Source organism: Oncorhynchus keta, chromosome 18 (genome assembly GCF_023373465.1).
Source record: "Oncorhynchus keta strain PuntledgeMale-10-30-2019 chromosome 18, Oket_V2, whole genome shotgun sequence".
NCBI lineage: Eukaryota > Metazoa > Chordata > Actinopteri > Salmoniformes > Salmonidae > Oncorhynchus > Oncorhynchus keta.
Window position 1 is genome coordinate 58,042,442 of NC_068438.1, and position 25,740 is coordinate 58,068,181.

General features: G+C 48.3%; 1 protein-coding gene across 1 annotated transcript in view; it reads right to left on the reverse strand.

The window, feature by feature from the left end:
* LOC118397002 (BRD4-interacting chromatin-remodeling complex-associated protein-like) overlaps nucleotides 1-25,740 on the reverse strand; it is a 70,311-nt gene that overhangs the window by 37,717 nt on the left and 6,854 nt on the right. The window contains exons 2-7 of the mRNA XM_052468923.1: nucleotides 15,293-15,338; nucleotides 13,325-13,370; nucleotides 9,283-9,348; nucleotides 5,443-6,162; nucleotides 5,084-5,299; nucleotides 4,288-4,980 (exon numbers count right to left, since the gene is read on the reverse strand). Of these exons, the coding sequence (XP_052324883.1) occupies nucleotides 4,288-4,980; nucleotides 5,084-5,299; nucleotides 5,443-6,162; nucleotides 9,283-9,348; nucleotides 13,325-13,370; nucleotides 15,293-15,333 (1,782 nt within the window). The 5' untranslated portion in view covers nucleotides 15,334-15,338. The remainder of the gene's footprint in view (nucleotides 1-4,287; nucleotides 4,981-5,083; nucleotides 5,300-5,442; nucleotides 6,163-9,282; nucleotides 9,349-13,324; nucleotides 13,371-15,292; nucleotides 15,339-25,740) is intronic.

Consider the following 25,740-nt stretch of genomic DNA (forward strand, 5'->3'; position numbering starts at 1 on the left):
GAGGAGAGAGAGAGAGGGAAAGACAGAGGGGAGAGAGAGAGAGACAGGGGGAAAGAGAGAGAGAGAGGCAGGGGCAGAGAGAGCGAGAGAGAGGCAGGGGCAGAGAGCGAGAGAGAGGCAGGGGGCAGAGAGAGCGAGAGGAGAGGCAGGGGGAGAGAGCTTGAGAGAAGGCAGGGGGGGAGCGCGAGAGAGGCAGGGGGGGAGAGAGCGAGAGAGAGGCAGGGGGGAGAGAGAGAGAGAGGCAGGGGAGAGAGAGAGAGAGGCAGGGGGAGAGAGAGAGAGAGACAGGGGTGAGACAGGGGAGAGCGAGAGAGAGACAGGGGGGAGAGACAGGGGCAGAGAGAGCGAGAGAGAGAGGCAGGGGGCAGAGGGAGAGGAGGGGAGAGAGGCAGGGGACAGAGAGAGAGAGAGAGAGAGAGAGAGAGAGGCAGGGGCAGAGAGAGAGAGAGAGAGAGAGGAGAGGCAGGCAGAGAGGGAGAGAGAGCAGAGGCAGGGGGCAGAGAGAAGAGAGCAGGGGAGCAGAGAAGAGAGAGAGAGTGGCAGGGAGCAGAGAGAGAGAGAGAGAGAAGTAGAGAGAGAGAGACGGTCGAGTAGATAGAGAGACGGTGAGATGAGTAGAATAGCTAGAAGATAAGCGGTAGGAGACGTAGAGATAGAAGACAGATAGCAGTAGAAAGCAATAGCTGTAGAAACGTAGCAGTAGAAACGTAGCGGTAGAGACGATGTGATGAGAGGCAATGTGATAGAGACGTGAGCGAGTAGAAACATCATGATAAGACGTATAATCAAAGGCAGTAGAGAAATAGAAACATCGTGATAGAAGGCAAATGGGAAATAGAAGATGCATGATAGAAGGCAAGTAGGAAGTAGAAGGCAATATAGCAGTAGGAACGCAATATGATAGAGACGTAGGGAAGTAGAAGCAGTAGAGTAGAAACAGTAAGAATGAAAACGGCGTAAAGTAAAAGAAAATCATGATAAAAGAAAGTCAAAAGTAGAAAGGTGGGTGAGATAATAGCGAGAGACGAGAGGTAGAGAGGTAGAGGTAGAGACGTAGCGGCAGAGACGTAGAGGCAGAGACGTAGAGGAGAGACGTGGAGACGCAGGTAGAGACGAGAGGTAGAGACGTAGAGGTAGAGACGTAGAGGCAGAGACGTGAGAGGTAGAGACGTAGAGGTAGAGAGGTAGATGCAGAGAGATAGCGGCAGAGACGAGAGGCAGAGACGAGAGGAGAGGAGAGGCAGAGGCAGAGAGGCAGAGCAGAGGCAGAGGCAGAGAGATGAGCAGAGACGAGAGGCGAGAGAGAGGTGCAGAGACGCAGCGTGCAGAGACGAGGAGGTAGAGACGTAGGAGGCAGAGACGTAGCGGAGAATTTAGAGACGAGAGGCAGAGACGTATGCAGAGACGAGTGGCAGAGAGGCAGCGGTGCAGACGTAGGTAGAGGAGACGGAGATGGAGAGGTAGAGGTAGAAAGGTAGAAAAGGAGTAGAGCGTATGACCAGATGCGGCATGCTGATGAGAAGGTAGACGGCATGATAAACGTAGATGTAAAGGCATGTAGATGTAGAAACGTAGCATGATAGGAGACAGCAGAGCGCAGAAATGATGAGGCAGTGAGGGCGATAGCTGATGAGAAGCAGTAGAAGGCGATAAGTGACAGAGACGAATAAAGCTGGCATAATCGAGCAACGTGATAGTCAGAGCAATAAATAGATAGAAGCATCATAATCAATCATGTCATAATGAGAAATAGAAACATGTAATGATAACATCATAGTAAAACGTATAAATAGAAACAATAAATGATAGAAGTATCGTAATCAAAGACATCATAATAAAGACTGTCATGATAAAGAAAATATGATAAAGAATAATGTAGTAAAGACATATGTAGAACATGCATGATAAAGTTTCTCGATAAATCAATATTGATAGAAAGATGAAAGTCAAAAGAGTAAGTGATCAAAGACGCTGCAGAGACGTAGCGGTAGAGACGTAGAGCAGTAGAGACGTAGAGACGAGAGACGTAGAGGCAGAGACGCAGAGGTCAGAGACGTAGAGATATGCAGCGGTGAGAGACGCAGAGACGAGAGACGAGGAGGCAGAGAGGTGCAGAGAGGCAGAGACGAGCGGCAGAGACGGCAGAGACGAGGCAGAGAGGCAGCGGCAGAGACGCAGCGGTAGAGACGAGCAGAGACGCAGCGGCAGAGACGTAGCAGAGACGAGCGGCAGAGACGAGAGAGGCAGAGACGAGCGGCAGAGAGAGGCAGTAGGTAGAGAGGTAGGCAGAGCGGTAGAGACGTAGAGGCAGAGGAGCAGAGACGCAGCGGCAGAGACGTAGCGGCAGAGACGCAGCGGCAGAGACGTAGCGGCAGAGACGTAGCGCTGTAGAGAGGTAGCGGCAGAGAGGTAGCGGCAGAGAGGTAGCGGAGAGAGGTAGCTGCAGAGAGGTAGCGAGAGACGCAGCTGTAGAGACGCAGCGGCAGAGAGGTAGCAGAGAGAGGCAGCGGTAGAGAGGCAGCGGAGAGGTGTAGAGACGTGAGAGAGGTAGAGAGGTAGAGACGCAGAGGTAGAGAGGCAGAGAGGCAGAGACGCAGCGGCAGAGAGGTAGCGGTAGAGACGCAGAGGTAGAGAGGCAGCGGCAGAGACACAGAGGTAGAGAGGTAGAGACGTAGCGGTAGAGAGGTAGAAACGTAGCGGTAGAGACGTAGCGGTAGAGACGTAGAGGTAGAGATGTAGAGACGTAGCGGTAGAGACGTAGAGGTAGAGACGTAGAGGTAGAGACGTAGAGGTAGAGACGTAGAGGTAGAGACGTAGAGAGGAAGAGACGTAGAGAGGAAGAGACGTAGAGAGGAAGAGACGTAGAGAGAAAGAGACGTAGAGAGGAAGAGACGTAGAGAGGAAGAGACGTAGAGAGGAAGAGACGTAGAGACGTAGAGAGGAAGAGACGTAGAGAGGTTGTATACACACATGACTGTAAGTCGCTTTGGATAAAAGCGTCTGCTAAATGGCATATATTATTATTATTATTATTATTAGGTAGAAACGTAGAGATGAAGAGACGTAGAGAGGAAGAGACGTAGAGAGGAAGAGACGTAGAGGTAGAGACGTAGAGGTAGAGAGGAAGAGACGTAGAGATGAAGAGACGTAGCGGTAGAGAGGAAGAGACGTAGCGGTAGAGAGGAAGAGACGTAGAGGTAGAGAGGAAGAGACGTAGAGAGGAAGAGACGTAGAGGTAGAGAGGAAGAGACGTAGAGGTAGAGAGGAAGAGACGTAGAGGTAGAGAGGAAGAGACGTAGAGAGGTAGAAACGTAGAGATGAAGAGACGTAGCGGTAGAGAGGAAGAGACGTAGAGGTAGAGAGGAAGAGACGTAGCGGTAGAGAGGAAGAGACGTAGAGGTAGAGATGAAGAGACGTAGCGGTAGAGAGGAAGAGACGTAGAGGTAGAGAGGAAGAGACGTAGAGGTAGAGAGGAAGAGACGTAGCGGTAGAGAGGAAGAGACGTAGAGAGGAAGAGACGTAGAGGTAGAGAGGAAGAGACGTAGAGAGGAAGAGACGTAGAGAGGAAGAGACGTAGAGAGGAAGAGACGTAGAGAGAAAGAGACGTAGAGAGAAAGAGACGAGAGAGGAAGAGACGTAGAGAGGAAGAGACTTAGAGAGGAAAGGGAAAGCGAGAGAGGAAGAGACGTAGAGAGGAAGAGACGAGAGAGGAAGAGACGTAAAAGAGGAAAAGAGACGTAGAGCGGAAGAGACGTAGAGAGAAAGAGACGAGAGAGGAAGAGACGTAGAGAGGAAGAGACGTAGAGGAGAGAGGAAGAGACGTAGAGAGGAAGAGACGTAGAGAGGAAGAGACGTAGAGAGGAAGAGACGTAGAGAGAAAGAGACGTAAAGGTAGAGAGGAAGAGACGTAGAGAGGAAGAGACGTAGAGAGGTAGAGGTAGAGATGTAGAGACGTAGAGAGGTAGAGGTAGAGAGGAAGAGACGTAGAGAGGAAGAGACGTAGAGACGTAGAGAGGAAGAGACGTAGAGAGGAAGAGACGTAGAGAGGAAGAGACGTAGAGAGGAAGAGACGTAAGAGGAAGAGACGTAGAGAGAAAGAGACGTAGAGAGGAAGAGACGTAGAGAGAAAGAGACGTAGAGAGGTAGAGACGTAGAGAGGTAGAGACGTAGAGAGGAAGAGACGTAGAGACGTAGAGAGGTAGAGAGGTAGAGAGGTAGAGAGGTAGAGAGGTAGAGGCAGAGAGAGAGCGGGGAGAGGCCGAGAGAGAGCGGAGAGGAATTACTGACCTGCTGGAGGAACATCTGGAGGTGTTCCTGGCTGAGGATCATGCTGGAGCCCTGGTGGCCCGTGAAGAGCACCCTGCTCCCGGGGCTGTGCTGCTGGGCTAGGTGGGGGACCAGTGTGGTGGACACAGATAAGGACGGAGAGGAGGGGACAGACATGGCCATGGAGACAGAGGGCCCAGCCTGCATAGAGAGGATGGAGGAGGGCCGAAGGGCTTGTCCAGGGTGGGCTGCCTGCTCTGTAGAACTCCCCCGCATCGGCACACTACCCCCAGGCTGGCCCTGTGCAATGGCAGCAGCCCCACCCACCCCGCTGCTGGGAACGCCCCCTGGCTGTGGCTGCAGAGCGGGCTGCAAGCTGACAGCAGGACTCAACCCTTCTACCTGGCTCAGCATGGCCAGGGAGTTGTGCAAGGGCATGCCCTGGATCACTGTGTGGGCCTGGTGACCCATGACTGGGTGGCTCTGGTTCTGGGAGAGGGTGACAGGCATCTGGAAGAGCTGATGTCCCGCCCCCATCTGGCCCGGCTGCAGCTGGATGTGGCCCTGGGCAGAGGGTGGCCCTGAGAAGTCAGCACCTGGCCCAGGTTGATGTTCTGGTGCTGAGCCAGGATCTGGTTGGCTATCAGCTGGCCCCCAGGCCCCGGGAGGTGATAATGTGGCCCCCAGGGTGCTGCGTGAGGATCTGACCCCCAGCTAGCTGCTGTGGCAGGAGGAACTGGTGGTTCTGCCCCCAGCATGATGCTGCCAGGCTGGTTGAGCAGGTGGACACTGAGTGCTTTCCCAGAGGGTGGTGGACTGTCTGCTGTTTGAACAGAGCCTGTTGGGGAAGCCCTGCCTGGGAGGTCAGGACCACGTTGGCGCCAGGCTTGCCTGTCAGGAAGGCTACATTCTGGGCAGCGGAGACAGGGACCTGAGCCCCAAGAGCCTTGTTGGCATCATTCTGGAGGGTGTGGGGCTGGGCCTGCTGCTGCTTGAACAGTTTGGGCTGGATGGCTGCCCCTGGGGGTTTGGGCTGGATGGGGTCGGGGTTCGCTGGATGATCAGGTTCTGCCCCTGCTGACCCAAGCTTCCAGCAGCAGTTATGGTGCTACTGTTAGAGCCCAACGCCGGGCCGTTTAAAACTGGAGATCCCAGAGTAGCTGCCCCCTTGGATCAGAAGTCCCCTCCCAGTCCGCCCTGCCCACCTGCCCCCTGTGCCTCGGGGCCAGGCTGGTGCAGCTGGTATCCTCCCATACTCTTGGCCAGGATGGGCTGTCCTGATTGGTTCATCATCACAGTGGGCTGGCCCATCACCTGTATCTGTCCCAGGTGTCCTGACTGACAGCCGTTAGGTAGAGCCTGGAGGGAGGCGATTGGCTGAAGGGTGACGTTACCCAGGCCTGCCACCTGCTGAATGTAAGGCTGCATACTGATTGTCTGGGCCTTGTTCATGACCTGGGGCCCAAACTCCAGGCCCTGTTGGGCCAGCACCGAGCCCAGCATGTCAGCTGTGGCCTGGGGAGGGGTGGCGGAGGAGCCTGGAGCTCCAGGGAAGATGGGGAGCCCCACCCCCGCAGCGGTCCCTCCAGACCCAGTCAGGCTGTCTGTACAGGGCAGGGTCTGGACCACCTGAGTCAGACCTGGCATGGTGAGGTCGAAGGAGCCCAGGTCCAGCTCTGCCTCAGCCTCCTGCAGGCTCTGCTCTGTAATGTTAGCCTCCGCCAGGCTCTGCTGCAGGATGTCACATGGCTCCATGGTGTTGCTACCGCTACCGCCCGGCGACCCGCCCAGGATGACATCATCTTCCAGGAAGTCCAGGTCCACACTGACCCGGGGCAAGGCTGGCTGCTCATTGGACAGCAGCTGGACTGGGGGCCGGACCCCTGGAATGTGGCACTATGGAAGAAGAGGGAGAAGGTCTGTGATGGAAAATGAAAAGAAGAGAAGGAGGACGAGAAGGAGAAGAGGCCCGAGAAGAGGTCTTGACGGAGGCCGAGAAGAGGTCTGACGGAGGCCGAGAAGAGGGAGAGGGACTGACGGAGGCCGAGAAGAGGGAGAGGACTGAAGGAGGCCGAGAAGAGGGAGAGGGTCTGACTGAGGCCGAGAAGAGGGAGAGGACTGACTGAGGACGAGAAGAGGGACTGCGGAGGCCGAGAAGAGGGTCTGACGGAGGCCGAGAAGAGGGACTGACGGAGGCCGAGAAGAGGGTCTGACGGAGAGGCCGAGAAGAGGGTCTGACGGAGGCCGAGAAAGAGGGTCTGACGGAGGCCGAGAAGAGGGACTGACGGAGGCCGAGAAGAGGGACTGACGGAGGCCGAGAAGAGGGACTGACGGAGGCCGAGAAGAGGACTGACGGAAGCCGAGAAGAGGGACTGGACGGAGGCCGAGAAGAGGGTCTGACGGAGGCCGAGAAGAGGGTCTGACGGAGGCCGAGAAGAGGGTCTGACGGAGGACGAGAAGAGGGTCTGACGGAGGCCGAGAAGAGGGTCTCACGGAGGCCGAGAAGAGGGTCTGACGGAGGAGAGAAGAGGGTCTGACGGAGGACGAGAAGAGGGACTCACGGAGGACGAGAAGAGGGACTGACGGAGGACGAGAAGAGGGACTGACGGAGGACGAGAAGAGGGACTGACGGAGGACGAGAAGAGGGTCTGACGGAGGACGAGAAGAGGGTCTCACGGAGGACGAGAAGAGGGTCTGACGGAGGACGAGAAGAGGGACTCACGGAGGACGAGAAGAGGGACTCACGGAGGACGAGAAGAGGGACTCACGGAGGACGAGAAGAGGGACTGACGGAGGACGAGAAGAGGGACTGACAGAGGACGAGAAGAGGTTCTGACGGAGGACGAGAAGAGGGTCTGACGGAGGACGAGAAGAGGGTCTGACGGAGGACGAGAAGAGGGACTCACGGAGGACGAGAAGAGGGACTCACGGAGGACGAGAAGAGGGACTGACGGAGGACGAGAAGAGGGACTGACGGAGGACGAGAAGAGGGTCTGACGGAGGACGAGAAGAGGGACTCACGGAGGACGAGAAGAGGGACTGACGGAGGCCGAGAAGAGGGACTGACGGAGGACAAGAAGACGGACTGACGGAGGACGAGAAGAGGGACTGACCGAGACGAGAAGAGGGTCTGACGGAGGACGAGAAGAGGGTCTGACGGAGGACGAGAAGAGGGTCTCACGGAGGACGAGAAGAGGGTCTGACGGAGGACGAGAAGAGGGACTGACGGAGGCCGAGAAGAGGACTGACGGAGGCGAGAAGAGAGGACTGACGGAGGCCGAGAATAGGAGAGGGACTGACGGAGGCCGAGAAGAGGGACTGACAGAGGCCGAGAAGAGGGTCTGACGGAGGCCGAGAAGAGGGTCTGACGGAGGCCGAGAAGAGGGTCTGACGGAGGCCGAGAAGAGGGTCTGACGGAGGCCGAGAAGAGGGTCTGACGGAGGCCGAGAAGAGGGTCTGACGGAGGCCGAGAAGAGGGTCTGACGGAGGCCGAGAAGAGGGTCTGACGGAGGCCGAGAAGAGGGTCTGACGGAGGCCGAGAAGAGGGACTGACGGAGGCCGAGAAGAGGGACTGACGGAGGCCGAGAAGAGGGACTGACGGAGGCCGAGAAGAGGGACTGACGGAGGACGAGAAGAGGGACTGACGGAGGACGAGAAGAGGGACTGACGGAGGACGAGAAGAGGGACTGACGGAGGACGAGAAGAGGGACTGACGGAGGACGAGAAGAGGGACTGACGGAGGACGAGAAGAGGGACTGACGGAGGACGAGAAGAGGGACTGACGGAGGACGAGTTGAGGGTCTCACGGAGGACGAGTTGAGGGTCTCACGGAGGACGAGTTGAGGGTCTCACGGAGGACGAGTTGAGGGACTCACGGAGGACGAGAAGAGGGACTGACGGAGGCCGAGAAGAGGGACTGACGGAGGCCGAGAAGAGGGACTGACGGAGGCCGAGAAGAGGGACTGACGGAGGCCGAGAAGAGGGACTGACGGAGGCCGAGAAGAGGGACTGACGGAGGACGAGAAGAGGGTCTCACGGAGGACGAGAAGAGGGTCTGACGGAGGACGAGAAGAGGGACTGACGGAGGCCGAGAAGAGGGACTGACGGAGGCCGAGAAGAGGGACTGACGGAGGCCGAGAAGAGGGAGAGGGACTGACGGAGGCCGAGAAGAGGGACTGACGGAGGACGAGAAGAGGGACTGACGGAGGACGAGAAGAGGGACTGACGGAGGCCGAGAAGAGGGACTGACGGAGGCCGAGAAGAGGGACTGACGGAGGCCGAGAAGAGGGTCTGACGGAGGCCGAGAAGAGGGAGAGGGTCTGACGGAGGCCGAGAAGAGGGACTGACGGAGGACGAGAAGAGGGACTGACGGAGGCCGAGAAGAGGGACTGACGGAGGCCGAGAAGAGGGACTGACGGAGGCCGAGAAGAGGGGCTGACGGAGGCCGAGAAGAGGGGCTGACGGAGGCCGAGAAGAGGGACTGACGGAGGCCGAGAAGAGGGACTGACGGAGGCCGAGAAGAGGGACTGACGGAGGACGAGAAGAGGGTCTGACGGAGGACGAGAAGAGGGTCTGACGGAGGACGAGAAGAGGGTCTGACGGAGGACGAGAAGAGGGTCTGACGGAGGACGAGAAGAGGGTCTGACGGAGGACGAGAAGAGGGAGAGGGTCTGACGGAGGACGAGAAGAGGGAGAGGGTCTGACGGAGGACGAGAAGAGGGAGAGGGTCTGACTGAGGACGAGAAGAGGGAGGGGAGGGGGTCTCTGATGGAGGTCAAGAAGCAAAGGGATGAGGAGGAGAATTGAGTAGAGTAGAGAAGGAAGGGGTTGACACAGGCTTCAAATCGTGGAGATGTTGACAAGATAGGCTCTCCTAGACCACTATAGTGTTAGGCCTCCCAGCCAGTGGGGGGGGGGGGGTGATATGGCATGATCGGAGAGAGATGCATGCTACATGAACATGTAAGAATGGAGACAGGTGGGTCAGAGGTTAGAGGTTAGAGGGCCTTCACTCACCCCAGCACCCGAGAAGAAAGCACCCGAGGGATCGCTCGAGCCATCCAATAGGTTGTCAGTGTCCAGCTAGACAGACAGAACGACAGACAGAGAGCGAGCGAGGCGGGCAGACAGAGCGAGCGAGGCGGGCAGACAGAGCGAGCGAGGCGGGCAGACAGAGCGAGCGAGGCGGGCAGACAGAGCGAGCGAGGCGGGCAGACAGAGCGAGCGAGCCGGGCAGACAGAGAGCAAGAGAGGGGGCAGACAGAGAGCAAGAGAGGGGGCAGACCCACCAGTGACCCAAGATTGAGGAGGGGCAGCAAAGTGGTTTAGAGGTGAGAGGGACAGAAAGCAAGGAACAAACAGAATCAGAAGAGGGCTTGCGTTAGATTAGTAGTGGTCATTGTGGATTAATAAAGTGAAAAGGCACAGTTGAAATCCTAAAGATCCCTCACACATACAGTGGGGCAAACCAGTATTTAGTCAGCCACCAAGTGTGCAAGTTCTCCCACTTAAAAAGATGAGGCCTGTAATTGTCATCATAGGTATACTTAAAAATATGACAGACAAAATGAGGGGAAAAATTTCAGAAAATCACATTTTTTGATTTTTTTAATGAATTTATTTGCAAATTATGGTGGAAAATAAGTATTTGGTCAATAACAAAAGTTTCTCAATACTTTGTTATATTTTTTCTGTAAGTCTTCACAAGGTTTTCACACACTGTTGCTGGTATTTTGGCCCATTCCTCCATGCAGATCTCCTCTAGAGCAGTGATGTTTTGGGGCTGTTGCTGGGCAACACGGACTTTCAACTCCCTCCAAAGATTTTCTATGGGGTTGAGATCTGGAGACTGGCTAGGCCACTCCAGGTCCTTGAATTGCTTCTTACGAAGCCACTCCTTCATTGCCCGGGCGGTGTGTTTGGGATCATTGTCATGCTGAAAGACCCAGCCACGTTTCATCTTCAATGCCCTTGCTAATGGAAGGAGGTTTTCACTCAAAATCTCACGATACATGGCCCCATTCATTCTTTCCTTTACACGGATCAGTCGTCCTGGTCCCTTTGCAGAACAATGATGTTGATGAGCATGATGTTTCCACCCCCATGCTTCACAGTAGGTATGGTGTTCTTTGGATGCAACTCAGCATTCTTTGTCCTCCAAACACGTAGAGTTTTTACCAAAAAGTTATATTTTGGTTTCATCTGACCATATGACATCCTCCCAATCGTCTTCTGGATCATCCAAATGCTCTCTAACAAACTTCAGACGGGCCTGGACATGTACTGGCTTAAGCAGGGGGGCACGTCTGGCACTGCAGGATTTGAGTCCCTGGTGGCGTAGTGTGTTACTGATGGTAGGCTTTGTTACTTTGGTCCCAGCTCTCTGCAGGTCATTCACTAGGTCCCCGTGTGGTTCTGGGATTTTGCTCACCGTTCTTGTGATCATTTTGACCCCACGGGGTGAGATCTTGCGTGGAGCCCCAGATCGAGGAGATTATCAGTGGTCTTGTATGTCTTCCATTTCCTAATAATTGCTCCCACAGTTGATTACTTCATACCAAGCTGCTTACCTAAATATAATAATAATAATATTATTAAATATATTATTAAACCTATTGCAGATTCAGTCTTCCCAGCCTGGTGCAGGTCTACAATTTTGTTTCTGGTGTCCTTTGACAGCTCTTTGGTCTTGGCCATAGTGGAGTTTGGAGTGTGACTGTTTGAGGTTGTGTCTTTTATACTGATACAGGTAACGAGTGGAGGACAGAGGAGCATCTTAAAGAAGAAGTTACAGGTCTGTGAGAGACAGAAATTTTGCTTATTTGTAGGTGACCAAATACTTATTTTCCACCATAATTTGCAAATAAATGATTTACAAATCCTTCAATGTGATTTTCTGGATTTTCTTTTCTCATTTTGTCTGTCATAGTTGAAGTGTACCTATGATGAAAATTACAGGCCTCTCTCATCTTTTTAAGTGGGAGAACTTGCACAATTGGTGGCTGACTAAATACTTTTTTGCCCCACTGTAGTTCCCTCACATGTAGTTCCCTCACATGTAGTTCCCTCACATGTAGTTCCCTCACATGTAGTTCCCTCACATGTAGTTCCCTCACATGTAGTTCCCTCACATGTAGTTCCCTCACATGTAGTTCCCTCACATGTAGTTCCCTCACATGTAGTTCCCTCACATGTAGTTCCCTCACATGTAGTTCCCTCATAAAGCAAGAAACCACAAGCAGCAGCAAAGCCCATTGAAAGAGAAACACACACATCCCTTTAGATAAGTGCACGAGGTGTGTGCAGTAGCCAGTGAACTTGAACAAAGATGGTCACTTTGTCTCCATGCTCAACAGAAGTAGAGGTTATCTGGTGCCAGTAAGTCAACCGCGTCCGTCCTCGGTGCGTCAGGTCAACCGCGTCCGTCCTCGGTGCGTCAGGTCAACCGCGTCCGTCCTCGGTGCGTCAGGTCAACCGCGTCCGTCCTCGGTGCGTCAGGTCAACCGCGTCCGTCCTCGGGGCGTCAGGTCAACCGCGTCCGTCCTCGGTGCGTCAGGTCAACCGCGTCCGTCCTCGGTGCGTCAAGTCAACCGCGTCAGTCATCGGTGCGTAAAGTCAACCGCGTCCGTCCTCGGCGCGTCAGGTCAACCGCGTCCGTCCCCGGTGCGTCAGGTCAACCGCGTCCGTCCCGGTGCGTCAGGTCAACAGCGTCCGTCCCGGTCGTCAGGTCAACCGCGTCCGTCCCGGTGCGTCAGGTCAACCGCGTCCGTCCTCGGTGCGTCAGGTCAACAGCGTCCGTCCTCGGTGCGTCAGGTCAGCAGCGTCCGTCCTCGGTGCGTCAGGTCAACAGCGTCCGTCCTCGGTGCGTCAGGTCAACGCGTCCGTCCTCGGTGCGTCAGGTCAACCGCGTCCGTCCCGGTGCGTCAGGTCAACAGCGTCCGTCCTCGGTGCGTCAGGTCAACGCGTCCGTCCTCGGTGCGTCAGGTCAAGCGTCCGTCCCCGGTGCGTCAGGTCAACCGCGTCCGTCCTCGGTGCGTCAGGTCAACAGCACCGTCCTCGGTGCGTCAGGTCAGCCTGCGTCCGTCCTCGGGTGCGTCAGGTCAACCGCGTCCGTCCTCGGTGCCAGGTCAACCGCGTCCGTCCTCGGTGCGTCAGGTCAACAGCGTCCGTCCTCGGTGCGTCAGGTCAACAGCGTCCGTCCTCGGTGCGTCAGGTCAACCGCGCGTCCGTCCTCGGTGCGTCAGGTCAGCCGCGTCGTCCCGGTGCGTCAGGTCAACAGCGTCCGTCCTCGGTGCGTCAGGTCAACCGCGTCCGTCCCGGTGCGTCAGGTCAACCCAAGGCGTCCGTCCTCGGTGCGTCAGGTCAACCGCGTCCGTCCTCGGTGCGTCAGGTCACCGCGTCCGTCCTCGGTGCGTCAGGTCAACCGCGTCCGTCCCGGTGCGTCAGGTCAGCAGCGTCCGTCCTCGGTGCGTCAGGTCAACAGCGTCCGTCTCGGTGCGTCAGGGTCCGCGTCCGTCCTCGGTCGTCAGGTCAACCGCGTCCGTCCTCGGTGCGTCAGGTCAACCGCGTCCGTCCTCGGTGCGTCAGGTCAACCGCGTCCGTCCTCGGTGCGTCAGGTCAACCGCGTCCGTCCTCGGTGCGTCAGGTCAACCGCGTCCGTCCTCGGTGCGTCAGGTCAACCGCGTCCGTCCTCGGTGCGTCAGGTCAACCGCGTCCGTCCTCGGTGCGTCAGGTCAACCGCGTCCGTCCTCGGTGCGTCAGGTCAACCGCGTCCGTCCTCGGTGCGTCAGGTCAACCGCGTCCGTCCTCGGTGCGTCAGGTCAACCGCGTCCGTCCTCGGTGCGTCAGGTCAACCGCGTCCGTCCTCGGTGCGTCAGGTCAACCGCGTCCGTCCTCGGTGCGTCAGGTCAACCGCGTCCGTCCTCGGTGCGTCAGGTCAACCGCGTCCGTCCTCGGTGCGTCAAGTCAACTGCTATGAAATAATCCAGGTAACTCCTCAGCTTGGCAAGTACAAAAGAGGCATCATAACCATCCTTGCAGTTAAATAGCAGCCACTTACATGGGTGTCTAATCCATGAAGAAAATCGTTGAGTGCTTCTGGGTCACTGTGAAGAGAGGAACATTGGTCAGACAATGAGGTCACATCCACATTGCCTTCAGAAAGTATTCATTCCACTTGACTTATTCCACATGTTGTTGTGTTACAAGCTGATTTACATAAGTATTCACACCCGAGTCAATACATGTAGAATCAAATCAAATTTATTTATATAGCCCTTCGTACATCAGCTGATATCTCAAAGTGCTGTACAGAAACCCAGCCTAAAACCTCAAACAGCAAGCATTGCAGGTGTAGAAGCATCTTAGATTACAGCTGGGAGTCGTACGTCTAAGAATTTACCACACCTGGACTGTACAATACTTACATTCACATTTGACATTTCAGTCATTTAACAGACGCTCTTAACCAGAGCAATTTACAGAAGCAATTAGGGTGAAATGCCTTGCTCGAGGGCAAATTAACCATTTTTCACCGAGTCTGCTCAGGGATTCAACCAGCGACCTTAAGTTTACTGGCCCAATCCTCTTATCTGGGCGGCTAGACTACCTGCCGCACAGATATTCACATTATTATTTACAAGTTTCCTCAAGCTGTCAAATTGGTTGCTGATCATTTCTAGAAAATCATTTAAGTATTGGCATAGATTTTCCAAGCAGAATTCAGTCCAAAATAACTCGGCCACTCAGGAACATTCACTGTCTTCTTGGTAAGGAACTCCAGTGTAGATTTGGCCTTGTGTTTTAGGTTATTTTCCTGCTGAAAGGTGAATTCATCTCCCAGTGTCTGGGGGAAAGCAGACAACCAGGTTTTCCTCTAGGATTTTGCCTGTGCTTAGCTCCATTCCATTTCTTTACAATCATAACGATAACATGCTTGAAACTATGGTCTTCACAATTTGTATTCGGGACAAAAAGTGAATTGCTTTGACACATATTTTGCAGTATTGCGTTAGTGCCTTGTTGGAAAAAGGATGCATGTTTTGGAATATTTTATTTTCTGTACTCTTGTCGATTAAGTGAGTGTTGTGGAGTAACTACAATGTTGTTGATCCAGCCTCAGTTTTCTATCACAGCCGTTAAACTCTAACTCCGTAACCATTGGCCTCATGGTTAAATCCCTGAGTGGTTTCCTTACTCTCTGGCAACTGAGTTAAGAAGAAAGCCTGTACCTTTGCAGTGACTGGGTGTATTGATACACCATCCGACGTGTAATTAAATAACTTCACCATACACAATATTCAATGTCTGCTATTTTTAGGTGCCCTTTGTGAGGCATTGGAAAACCTCCCTAGACCTTGTGGTTGAATATGTGTTTGAAATTCCCTCGACTGAGGGAACTTACAGATAATTCTGTGTGGAGTACAGAGATGAGGTAGTCATTCAAAAATCCTGTTAAACAATATTATTTCACACCGAGTGAGTCCATGCAATGTATTATGTGAAGTAAGCAAATGTTTACTCCTGATCTTATTTAGGCCGTAACAAAGGGGTTGAATACTAAATGACTCGACATTTCCGCTTTTCATTTTTTATTAATTTGTAAAAATAAAAATAAATCCACTTTGACAAGATGGGGTAGTGTGTGTAGTCCAATGACACAACATATCAATTTAATCCATTGTAAAATTTAGGGTCTAACAACAAAATGTGGAAAAAGGGGTGTAAATACTGTCTGAAGTCAAGTGTATTACCCTGTCCCAGTATCCACACTTGCATATAATATATATATTTATTTTAACTAGGCAAGTCAGTTAAGAACACATTCTTATTTACAATGACAGCCTACTGGGGAATGGTGGGTGAACTGCCTCGTTCAGGGACAGAAGGGCAGATTTTTACCTTGTCCGCTCGGCGATCTGATCCAACAACCTTTCGGTGTGAACCAATGTCTTGGCCGGGTATACTAGATGGTGTGTATTGTGGATATTAGAACATAATCAGTACATTGAAGAGGATATGAACTCACCAAATTACATCTAGCAGGCACCTGCCATCTTCATCGTCCATGTCAACTGAAAACACATTAACATCCAACAATATTTAGTTAATTACATCAATCATTATGGTGTATATGGGACACAAAGATTCTATCAACTATAAACACACACTATCTATATAGCTAGATTTCCTAGCTAGATTTCCTTCTGTAGCTCAGTTGGTAGAGCATGGCGCTTGTAACGCCAGGGTAGTGGGTTCGATTCCCGGGACCACCCATACGTAGAATGTATGCACACATGACTAAGTCGCTTTGGATAAAAGCGTCTGCTAAATGGCATATATAAGCACCAGCTGTCAGAGCAGCTCACAGATCACTGCACCTGTACATAGCCCATCCAACTACCTCATCCCCATACTGTATTTATTTATCTTGCTCCTTTGCACCCCAGTATCTCTACTTGCACATTCATCTTCTGCACATCAATCACTCCAATATTTAATTGGTATATTGTAATTACTTCGCCACCATGGCCTATTTACTGCCTTACCTCCCATATCCTATGCGGCGGCGTAGCCTAGTGGTTAGAGCGTTTGAATTAGTAACCGGAAGGTTGCAAGTTCAAATCCCCGAGCTGACAAGGTACAAATCTATCGTTCTGCCCCTGAACAGGCAGTTAACCCACTGTTCCCAGGCCGTCATTGAAAATAAGAATATGTTCTTAACTGACTTGCCTGGTTAAATAAAAGGTAAAAAAAAATTAAATTAAAAAATCTTACCTCATTTGCAAACATTGTATATAGACTTTTTGTACTGTATGTTTGTTTTACTCCATGTAGATGTAACTCTGTGTTGTTGTGTGTGTCGAAATGCGTCGCTTTATTCTTGGCCAGGTCGCAGTTGGAAATGAGAACTTGTTCTCAACTGGCCTACCTGGTTAAATAAAGGTGTTCTCAACTAGCCTCCCTGGTTAAATAAAGGTGTTCTCAACTAGCCTACCTGGTTAAATAAAGGTGTTCTCAACTAGCTTACCTGGTTAAATAAAGGTGTTCTCAACTAGCCTACCTGGTTAAATAAAGGTGTTCTCAACTAGCCTACCTGGTTAAATAAAGGTGTTCTCAACTAGCCTACCTGGTTAAATAAAGGTGTTCTCAACTAGCCTACCTGGTTAAATAAAGGTGTTCTCAACTAGCCTACCTGGTTAAATAAAGGTGTTCTCAACTAGCCTACCTGGTTAAATAAAGGTGTTCTCAACTAGCCTACCTGGTTAAATAAAGGTGAAATAAAAAATTATTGATTGAGGACCTCTGTAGTTGAATGGGATTGCTTTAATTTAATAGATACAGTTCTAAATCATTCTCAATGTGACTCCGTTTAAATAAAGGTTAAATAAAACACACTATCAAGAGGCGTATCATGCTCACAGTTTCACTGGATCAATATCAAATGTATATCTTTCTCAAGGTGGAAATTAGTTCATAGAATCCAACCAGCTCGGCAGCGACTAGTTCTGGAAAAACCTTCGCCGTAGGGTAGGCTTTTCAGCGGGTTTGCTTCACCCATGGTTGGCTGCGTGTTAACTATAATTCCAATTATGTGTTTTAACGTTAAGAAATGTCAATAATCGCTTGCGAAATGGTTTTCGAAACATGTGTCCCTTATCTTTCATATCAGCTTACACACGGCAACATCACTTCCTCCCCAGTCAGCTTACACACGGCAACATCACTTCCTCCCCAGTCAGCTTACACACGGCAACATCACTTCCTCCCCAGTCAGCTTACACACGGCAACATCACTTCCTCCCCAGTCAGCTTACACACGGCAACATCACTTCCTCCCCAGTCAGCTTACACACGGCAACATAACTTCCTCCCCAGTCAGTTTACACACGGCAACATCACTTCCTCCCCAGTCAGCTTACACACGGCTTACACCACTTCCTCCCCAGTCAGCTTACACACGGCAACATCACTTCCTCCCCAGTCAGCTTACACACGGCAACATCACTTCCTCCCCAGTCAGCTTACACACGGCAACATCACTTCCTCCCCAGTCAGCTTACACACGGCAACATCACTTCCTCCCCAGTCAGCTTACACACGGCAACATCACTTCTACCTTAAGGGAAGAATTCGGCAGTACCTGTATGGTTAGTGAGAAAGTCCATATTGCAAATGTACGGTCCCTTACTAGACGTCCGAAATCGTTTGTAAAATTCGCGGACGGCGTCGGGCCGAGCGGCAGGGCCGGACCTACCAGGAAGTCATCAAATGAACGTTGTCGGACATTCGGTTTCCGTTTTACAAAAATAATAAGATTTATGTCATTTTTCCCATGTCCCGGAAATTCCCACAAGAGGGCATAAGCAATCATATGGCTATTGCTACAAAACATCACGATTCACGACGGGGCCTTATCTCGAAAACTGAAAATATTTAGAAGCCGAAACTCGGTGAGCGTAGGGGCGGCATAATGGGCAGTTGGCCCCGAACAAGATGGCGTCTAGGCCTCAACGGTTTTTGAGTTATGGCCATTTATCTGGGATTAAAGGTCCAAAATGAAAATAGAGAAATTATTTTTCCACTTCACGTCAAAGTCAAGGAGCCTCCGGTGTCAATAAAAAAGAACCAGCCATTTATCTATCGTCATTTAAGAGAAATCGTACAACGACACCTTGGTGATGTTCACGGATAGGTGTTTTTTTTTTCAACGGTTACAGATCCAGTTGCAGGTTGTTCTTACGAATCTTTTAAAGTGTGCTGCGGAGCTCTGCGAGATTTCTGTGATTTTCTATGATTTTCTGAAATAACACACACTCACTAAACCCTCCGTAAATAACTCAGTTCTTAACGTAAAGACTTAAAACTCGGGATTCTGTAAAGGCATACCCCAATCATGATATGAGTTTATTTATAGCTTCCTGTGCCAACCGGAAGTGCCTTTAATGGTGTCACAGTGGCAGTTTCCATGGGTTAAAAAGGTCAGATCTTTTCAAAACTTCATATGTGTGACTAGGTAACCCTCATGAACTGTAAATCAGTCATTTCTCCCAGCAGATGTCAAAGAAAAGCTCTCACACGCACACACAGCAAGGATGGAGTGAAAAAGTGTGGTTCTTAAAGACACAGAGAGCAGGCAATGGCATAAACATAATGTCTAGGCCGTGCCGAGTTCAACGAGATATCCCGCTTGACCGTAGCTCGCTCGGTCTGAGCGCAGCGACCATTAGAAAAGTAGGCCCAAAATGAAGCCTGCCCCACAACGTCATTTGCTTTTGGGTGACAGTGAGAGAACCGTTAGGGTGAGAAGCACAATTCGACCTCAGGTACGTTCCTAAGGTCCTTCCGATCCGTGCAAGCCTAACGTTGACAGTGTGGCATTAAACCTTAATAGTTAAAAGATGGTGTTTACTTCAAAAAGTTTGCATTGATTTCTCTCCCCATAGGAATACATTGCCTTTACCCCTAAATTCAACCTGAAGTCTATATGGGTTATGAATGCCGTATGAACCTGTCTTTGGTAACAGTCCATCAGGCCAGTATGAGGTCTACCTGTGTTGATTCTAGGCTTCCTGGACCAACCGGAAGTGGTTAAAATCACCCTAAAAGTGTTTTTCCATTACCTGCCTGCAGTTTGATAGACATAGTGCATTCAACCCTGTGTAAATCAGTCAATTCTTAACGTAAGGACTTAAAACTCAGGATTCTGTAAGTTTCTATGTCAATCAAGACATGGGTTTACTTATAGCTTCCTGTGCCAACCGGAAGTGCCTTTAATGATGTCACAGTGGCAGTTTCCAAGGGTTAAAAAGGTCAGATCTTTTCAAAACTTCATATGTGTGACTAGGTAACCCTCATGAACTGTAAATCAGTCATTTCTCCCAACAGATGTCAAAGAAAAGCTCTCACACGCACACACAGCAAGGCTGGAGTGAAAAAGTGCGGTTCTCAAAGACACAGAGAGCAGGCAATGGCATAAACATAATCTCTAGGCCGTGCCGAGTTCAACGAGATATCCCGCTTGACCGTAGCTCGCTCGGTCTGAGCGCAGCGACCATTAGAAAAGTAGGCCCAAATGAAGCCTGCCCCACAACGTCATTTGCTTTTGGGTGACAGTGAGAGAACCGTTAGGGTGAGAAGCACAATTCGACCTCAGGTACGTTCCTAAGGTCCTTCCGATCCGTGCAAGCCTAACGTTGACCGTGTGGCATTAACCCTTAATAGTTAAAAGAAGGTGTTTACTTCAAATAGTTTGCATTGACTTCTCTCCCCATAGGAATACATTGCCTGCACCCCTAAATTCAACCTGAAGTCTATATGGGTTATGAATGCCGTATGAACCTGTCTTTGATAACAGTCCATCAGGCCAGTATGAGGTCTACCTGTGTTGATTCTAGGCTTCCTGGACCAACCGGAAGTGGTTAAAATCACCCTAAAAGTGTTTTTCCATTACCTGCCTGCAGTTTGATAGACATAGTGCATTCAACCCTGTGTAAATCAGTCAATTCTTAACGTAAGGACTTAAAACACAGGATTCTGTAAAAGCATAGCCCAGTGAGGATATGTGTTGACTTATAGCTTCCTGTGCCAACCGGAAGTGCCTTAATTGGTGTCTCAGGGGCTGTTTCGAGGGGTTAAAAAGTCAGATCTGTCCAAAACTTCATATGTGTGATTAGGCAACCCCCATGAACTGTAAATCAGTCATTTTTCCCATAAAATTTCAAAGGAAAACTAAATCACACAGACACACAACTTGGAAGGAGGGACGTATTGGGGGTTGTAGAGACAGACAGTGCCTCCAATAGTTAGCTTTGTTCGAGCTAAAAAAGAACCGTCAGACCTAGAGTTCCGAAACTTTAGAAACCTGTTCTAGACCTCGGGTCGATAGTGCGTGGTGAGTTAGGTGGCTCTAGAAGGTTCTCGGACCGAGAAATAGCCTCGTACATTTGCAATGATTTCAATTCATTTTGACCATTACGAAAATGGCGACATTTAGAAAAGTCTCAGAGACACAAGACTAGGTGCATTGGAACCGGCTCGGCCCATAGAGACGGACCCCAACGTTTCGGTCCGATAGCTCATTCAAGGACCCCATAGCAAGGCATGGAAAAAGTGGATTTTCAGCACCAATTAGGGTTTTACTCGGGCACCGAAGGACCTATCGAGCCGAAACTCGGGATTCGGGGTCGCCTCACATAGGCCTTCACATAATGTCTGACCTGGACCCGCAGCTAGAACGTAACTATGTGTTTTACGTTTTTATTATGTTTTAAACTAAAGGCGCTGTGAATTATGGGCCTGCTCTGACATATATGATAGTTGGCTTCTAAATGAGTTGGAAAAAGTGGGTTTGGTGTCAATTGGTATCAGTTTGGTGTCAAAATGACATCTAATTGACTGATGGACACTGACTTGCTAGTTGACTTTTGTACATTAGCAATATGTTTAAACGGAGAGGGACCATCACCAAAAGTGACATTCTGAAATCAACCCTAACGAGCCATGGAGATGAACCAGAATCACTGCCCAGCTATCCCGAGTTCATCGGGCCAGTCAATTTCACATTCCTGCAGGATTTTTATAGCATGACAAATTCGTGATGGTACCTGCCCATTGAACCATATTGCAAATGCACAGTGACTTTGCAAAAGTGAGAAAACATAAACAAATGGACATGATGAAATCAACACAACGAGTGATGGAAATGTACAACTATCACTGCTCAGCCATCCTGTGTTCATCAGACCAGTCAATTTTGCATTTTTGAGCATGTCAAATTTCATATGGTAAATGCACATTGAAACATATTGCAAATGCGCGCGCACTTGCAATATGATTCTATAGTGTAAAAACATCACCTAATGGACATGATGAAATCAACACAACGAGTGATGGAAATGTACAACTATCACTGCTCGGCCATCCTGTGTCCATCAGACCAGTCAATTTTGCATTTTTGAGCATGTCAAATTTCATATGGTAAATGCACATTGAAACATATTGCAAATGCGCGCGCACTTGCAATATGATTCTATAGTGTAAAAACATCACCTAATGGACATGATGAAATCAACACAACGAGTGATGGAAATGTACAACTATCACTGCTCGGCCATCCTGTGTCCATCAGACCAGTCAATTTTGCATTTTTGAGCATGTCAAATTTCATATGGTAAATGCACATTGAAACATATTGCAAATGCGCGCGCACTTGCAATATGATTCTATAGTGTAAAAACATCACCTAATGGACATGATGAAATCAACACAACAGTGATGGAAATGTACAACTATCACTGCCCGGCCATCCTGTGTTCCCATAGCGAGCATTAATATCAGAATGACCGGTAAATGCATTTACAACCATATTTTTATTTTTGGGTTACCAGTTGCACAACAATGCACGTGCATTTGCAATATGATTCTATAGTGAAAAACATCACCTAATGGACATGATGAAATCAACACAACAAGTGATGGAAATGTACAACTATCACTGCTCGGCCATCCTGTGTTCATCAGACCAGTCAATTTCACATTCCTGCAGGATTTTTATAGCATGACAAATTCGTGATGGTACCTGCCCATTGAACCATATTGCAAATGCACAGTGACTTTGCAAAAGTGTGAAAAACATAAACAAATGGACATGATGAAATCAACACAACAGGTGATGGAAATGTACAACTATCACTGCTCAGCCATCCTGTGTTCATCAGACCAGTCAATTTTGCATTTTTGCATGCATGGTAAATCACAATTGCAAATTGCAATATGATTCTATAGTGAAAAACATCACCTAATGGACATGATGAAATCAACACAACAGTGATGGAAATGTACAACTATCATCGGCCATCCTGTGTTCAGACCAGTCAATTTTGCATTTTTGAGCATGTCAAATTTCATATGGTAAATGCACATTGAAACATATTGCAAATGCGCGCACTTGCAATATGATTCTATAGTGTAAAAACATCACCTAATGGACATGATGAAATCAACACAACGAGTGATGGAAATGTACAACTATCACTGCTCGGCCATCCTGTGTCCATCAGACCAGTCAATTTTGCATTTTTGAGCATGTCAAATTTCATATGGTAAATGCACATTGAAACATATTGCAAATGCGCGCGCACTTGCAATATGATTCTATAGTGTAAAAACATCACCTAATGGACATGATGACATGATGAAATCAACATCAACGCCATCCTGTGATGGCATTAATATCAGAATGTAAATGCATTCACAACCATATTTTCACCAGGTGCCTATTTTCAATCACCAGTTGCACAACATGCATCCATCAGAATATTTTAAACAGTCCATAAAGCAGGACTGCCCCCATTAACTCCCATAGCGGGCATGGATAATGAGTCCCGGTAAATGCATTTACAACCATATTTTAATTTTTGGGTTACCAGTTGCACAACAATGCACGTGCATTTGCAATATGATTCTATAGTGAAAAAACATCACCTAATGGACATGATGAAATCAACACAACAAGTGATGGAAATGTACAACTATCACTGCTCGGCCATCCTGTGTTCATCAGACCAGTCAATTTCACATTCCTGCAGGATTTTTATAGCATGACAAATTCGTGATGGTACCTGCCCATTGAACCATATTGCAAATGCACAGTGACTTTGCAAAAGTGAGAAAACATAAACAAATGGACATGATGAAATCAACACAACAGGTGATGGAAATGTACAACTATCACTGCTCAGCCATCCTGTGTTCATCAGACCAGTCAATTTTGCATTTTTGAGCATGTCAAATTTCATATGGTAAATGCACATTGAAACATATTGCAAATGCGCGCGCACTTGCAATATGATTCTATAGTGTAAAAACATCACCTAATGGACATGATGAAATCAACACAACGAGTGATGGAAATGTACAACTATCACTGCTCGGCCATCCTGTGTTCCCATAGCGGGCATTAATATCAGAATGACCGGTAAATGCATTCACAACCATATTTTCATTTTTGGGTTACCAGGTGCCTATTTTCAATCACCAGTTGCACAACATGCGTATCCATCAGAATATTTTAAACAGTCCATAAAGCACTCAGGACTGCCCCCATAGATAGAGGGCCGTAGTAGGGTACTCCCATAGCGGGCATGGATAATAGGAGTCCCGGTAAATGCATTTACAACCATATTTTAATTTTTGGGTTACCAGTTGCACAACAATGCACGTGCATTTGCAATATGATTCTATAGTGAAAAACATCACCTAATGGACATGATGAAATCAACACAACAAGTGATGGAAATGTACAACTATCACTGCTCGGCCATCCTGTGTTCATCAGACCAGTCAATTTCACATTCCTGCAGGATTTTTATAGCATGACAAATTCGTGATGGTACCTGCCCATTGAACCATATTGCAAATGCACAGTGACTTTGCAAAAGTGAGAAAACATAAACAAATGGACATGATGAAATCAACACAACAGGTGATGGAAATGTACAACTGTCACTGCTCAGCCATCCTGTGTTCATCAGACCAGTCAATTTTGCATTTTTGAGCATGTCAAATTTCATATGGTAAATGCACATTGAAACATATTGCAAATGCGCGTGCACTTGCAATATGATTCTATAGTGAAAAAACATCACCTAATGGACATGATGAAATCAACACAACGAGTGATGGAAATGTACAACTATCACTGCTCGGCCATCCTGTGTCCATCAGACCAGTCAATTTTGCATTTTTGAGCATGTCAAATTTCATATGGTAAATGCACATTGAAACATATTGCAAATGCGCGCGCACTTGCAATATGATTCTATAGTGTAAAAACATCACCTAATGGACATGATGAAATCAACACAACGAGTGATGGAAATGTACAACTATCACTGCCCGGCCATCCTGTGTTCCCATAGCGAGCATTAATATCAGAATGACCGGTAAATGCATTTACAACCATATTTTTATTTTTGGGTTACCAGTTGCACAACAATGCACGTGCATTTGCAATATGATTCTATAGTGTAAAAACATCACCTAACGGAGATGATGAAATCAACACAACGAGTGATGGAAATGTACAACTATCACTGCTCGGCCATCCTGTGTTCATCAGACCAGTCAATTTTGCATTTTTGAGCAAGGTCAAATTTCATATGGTAAATGCACATTGAAACATATTGCAAATGCACGTGCACTTGCAATATGATTATATAGTGAAAAAACATCACAAAATGGACATGATGAAGTCAACACAACGAGTGATGGAAAGGAACAACTATCACTGCCCGGCCATCCCGAGTTCATCAGGCCAGTCAATTTTGCATTTCTGCAGGATTTTTGAGCATGTCAAATTTCTTACGTCATTTGGCCCACAAAAAAATCCTTATGCACAATTTAAAAAAATATATAAAAAAATATGATAATAAAATTGGACAAAAGTATATTCATACAGTTCTTACACATGTGTAATTGACAAAAAAATTGAAAGAATTTCAAAAAACGGTCCAGAAAGCACTTTTTAAGGGTGTGTGAAGTTTTTACAAAATTTTGACATTTTTGACTTTTGACTTTGACTTCCTATGAAATCATATTGGAATTGGACAAAACATATTCCTTATGCGCATGTAAAAAAAAAAAAAATTATGATAATAAAATTGGACAAAAGTATATTCATACAGTTCTTACACATGTGTAATTGACAAAAAATCGAAAGAATTTCAAAAAACGGTCCAGAAAGCACTTTTTTATGGGTGTGTGAAGTTTTTTACAAAATTTTGACATTTTTGACTTTTGACTTTTGACTTCCTATGAAATCATATTGGAATTGGACAAAACATATTCCTTATGCGCATATAAAAAAAAAAAAAAAAAATTATGATAATAAAATTGGACAAAAGTATATTCATACAGTTCTTACACATGTGTAATTGACAAAAAATCGAAAGAATTTCGAAAAACGGTCCAGAAAGCACTTTTTTATGGGTGTGTGAAGTTTTTTACAAAATTTTGACATTTTTGACTTTTGACTTTTGACTTCCTATGAAATCATATTGGAATTGGACAAAACATATTCCTTATGCGCATATAATTTTTTTTAAAAAAATTATGATAATAAAATTGGACAAAAGTATATTCATACAGTTCTTACACATGTGTAATTGACAAAAAAATCGAAAGAATTTCGAAAAACGGTCCAGAAAGCACTTTTTTAAGGGGTGATAAGTTTTTGAAAAAAAGTTCATTTTTTCAAAATTTTACTTTTGGACATTAATTTGGGTTACATCTCCAATATGAAAAACCCCGGTGGAGCGCATTTGCCCCCTGTTGAATTTTTAAAGTGTTACAACTGGCAATTACCATATGGCATTTGCAATACACTTTGGATGAATCAACGCCGAATTGGGTGGTATTGGCCAATGTGTATATGGTTTGTCCGATGCCAATGACATGCCATTCATTTTTGTCCAA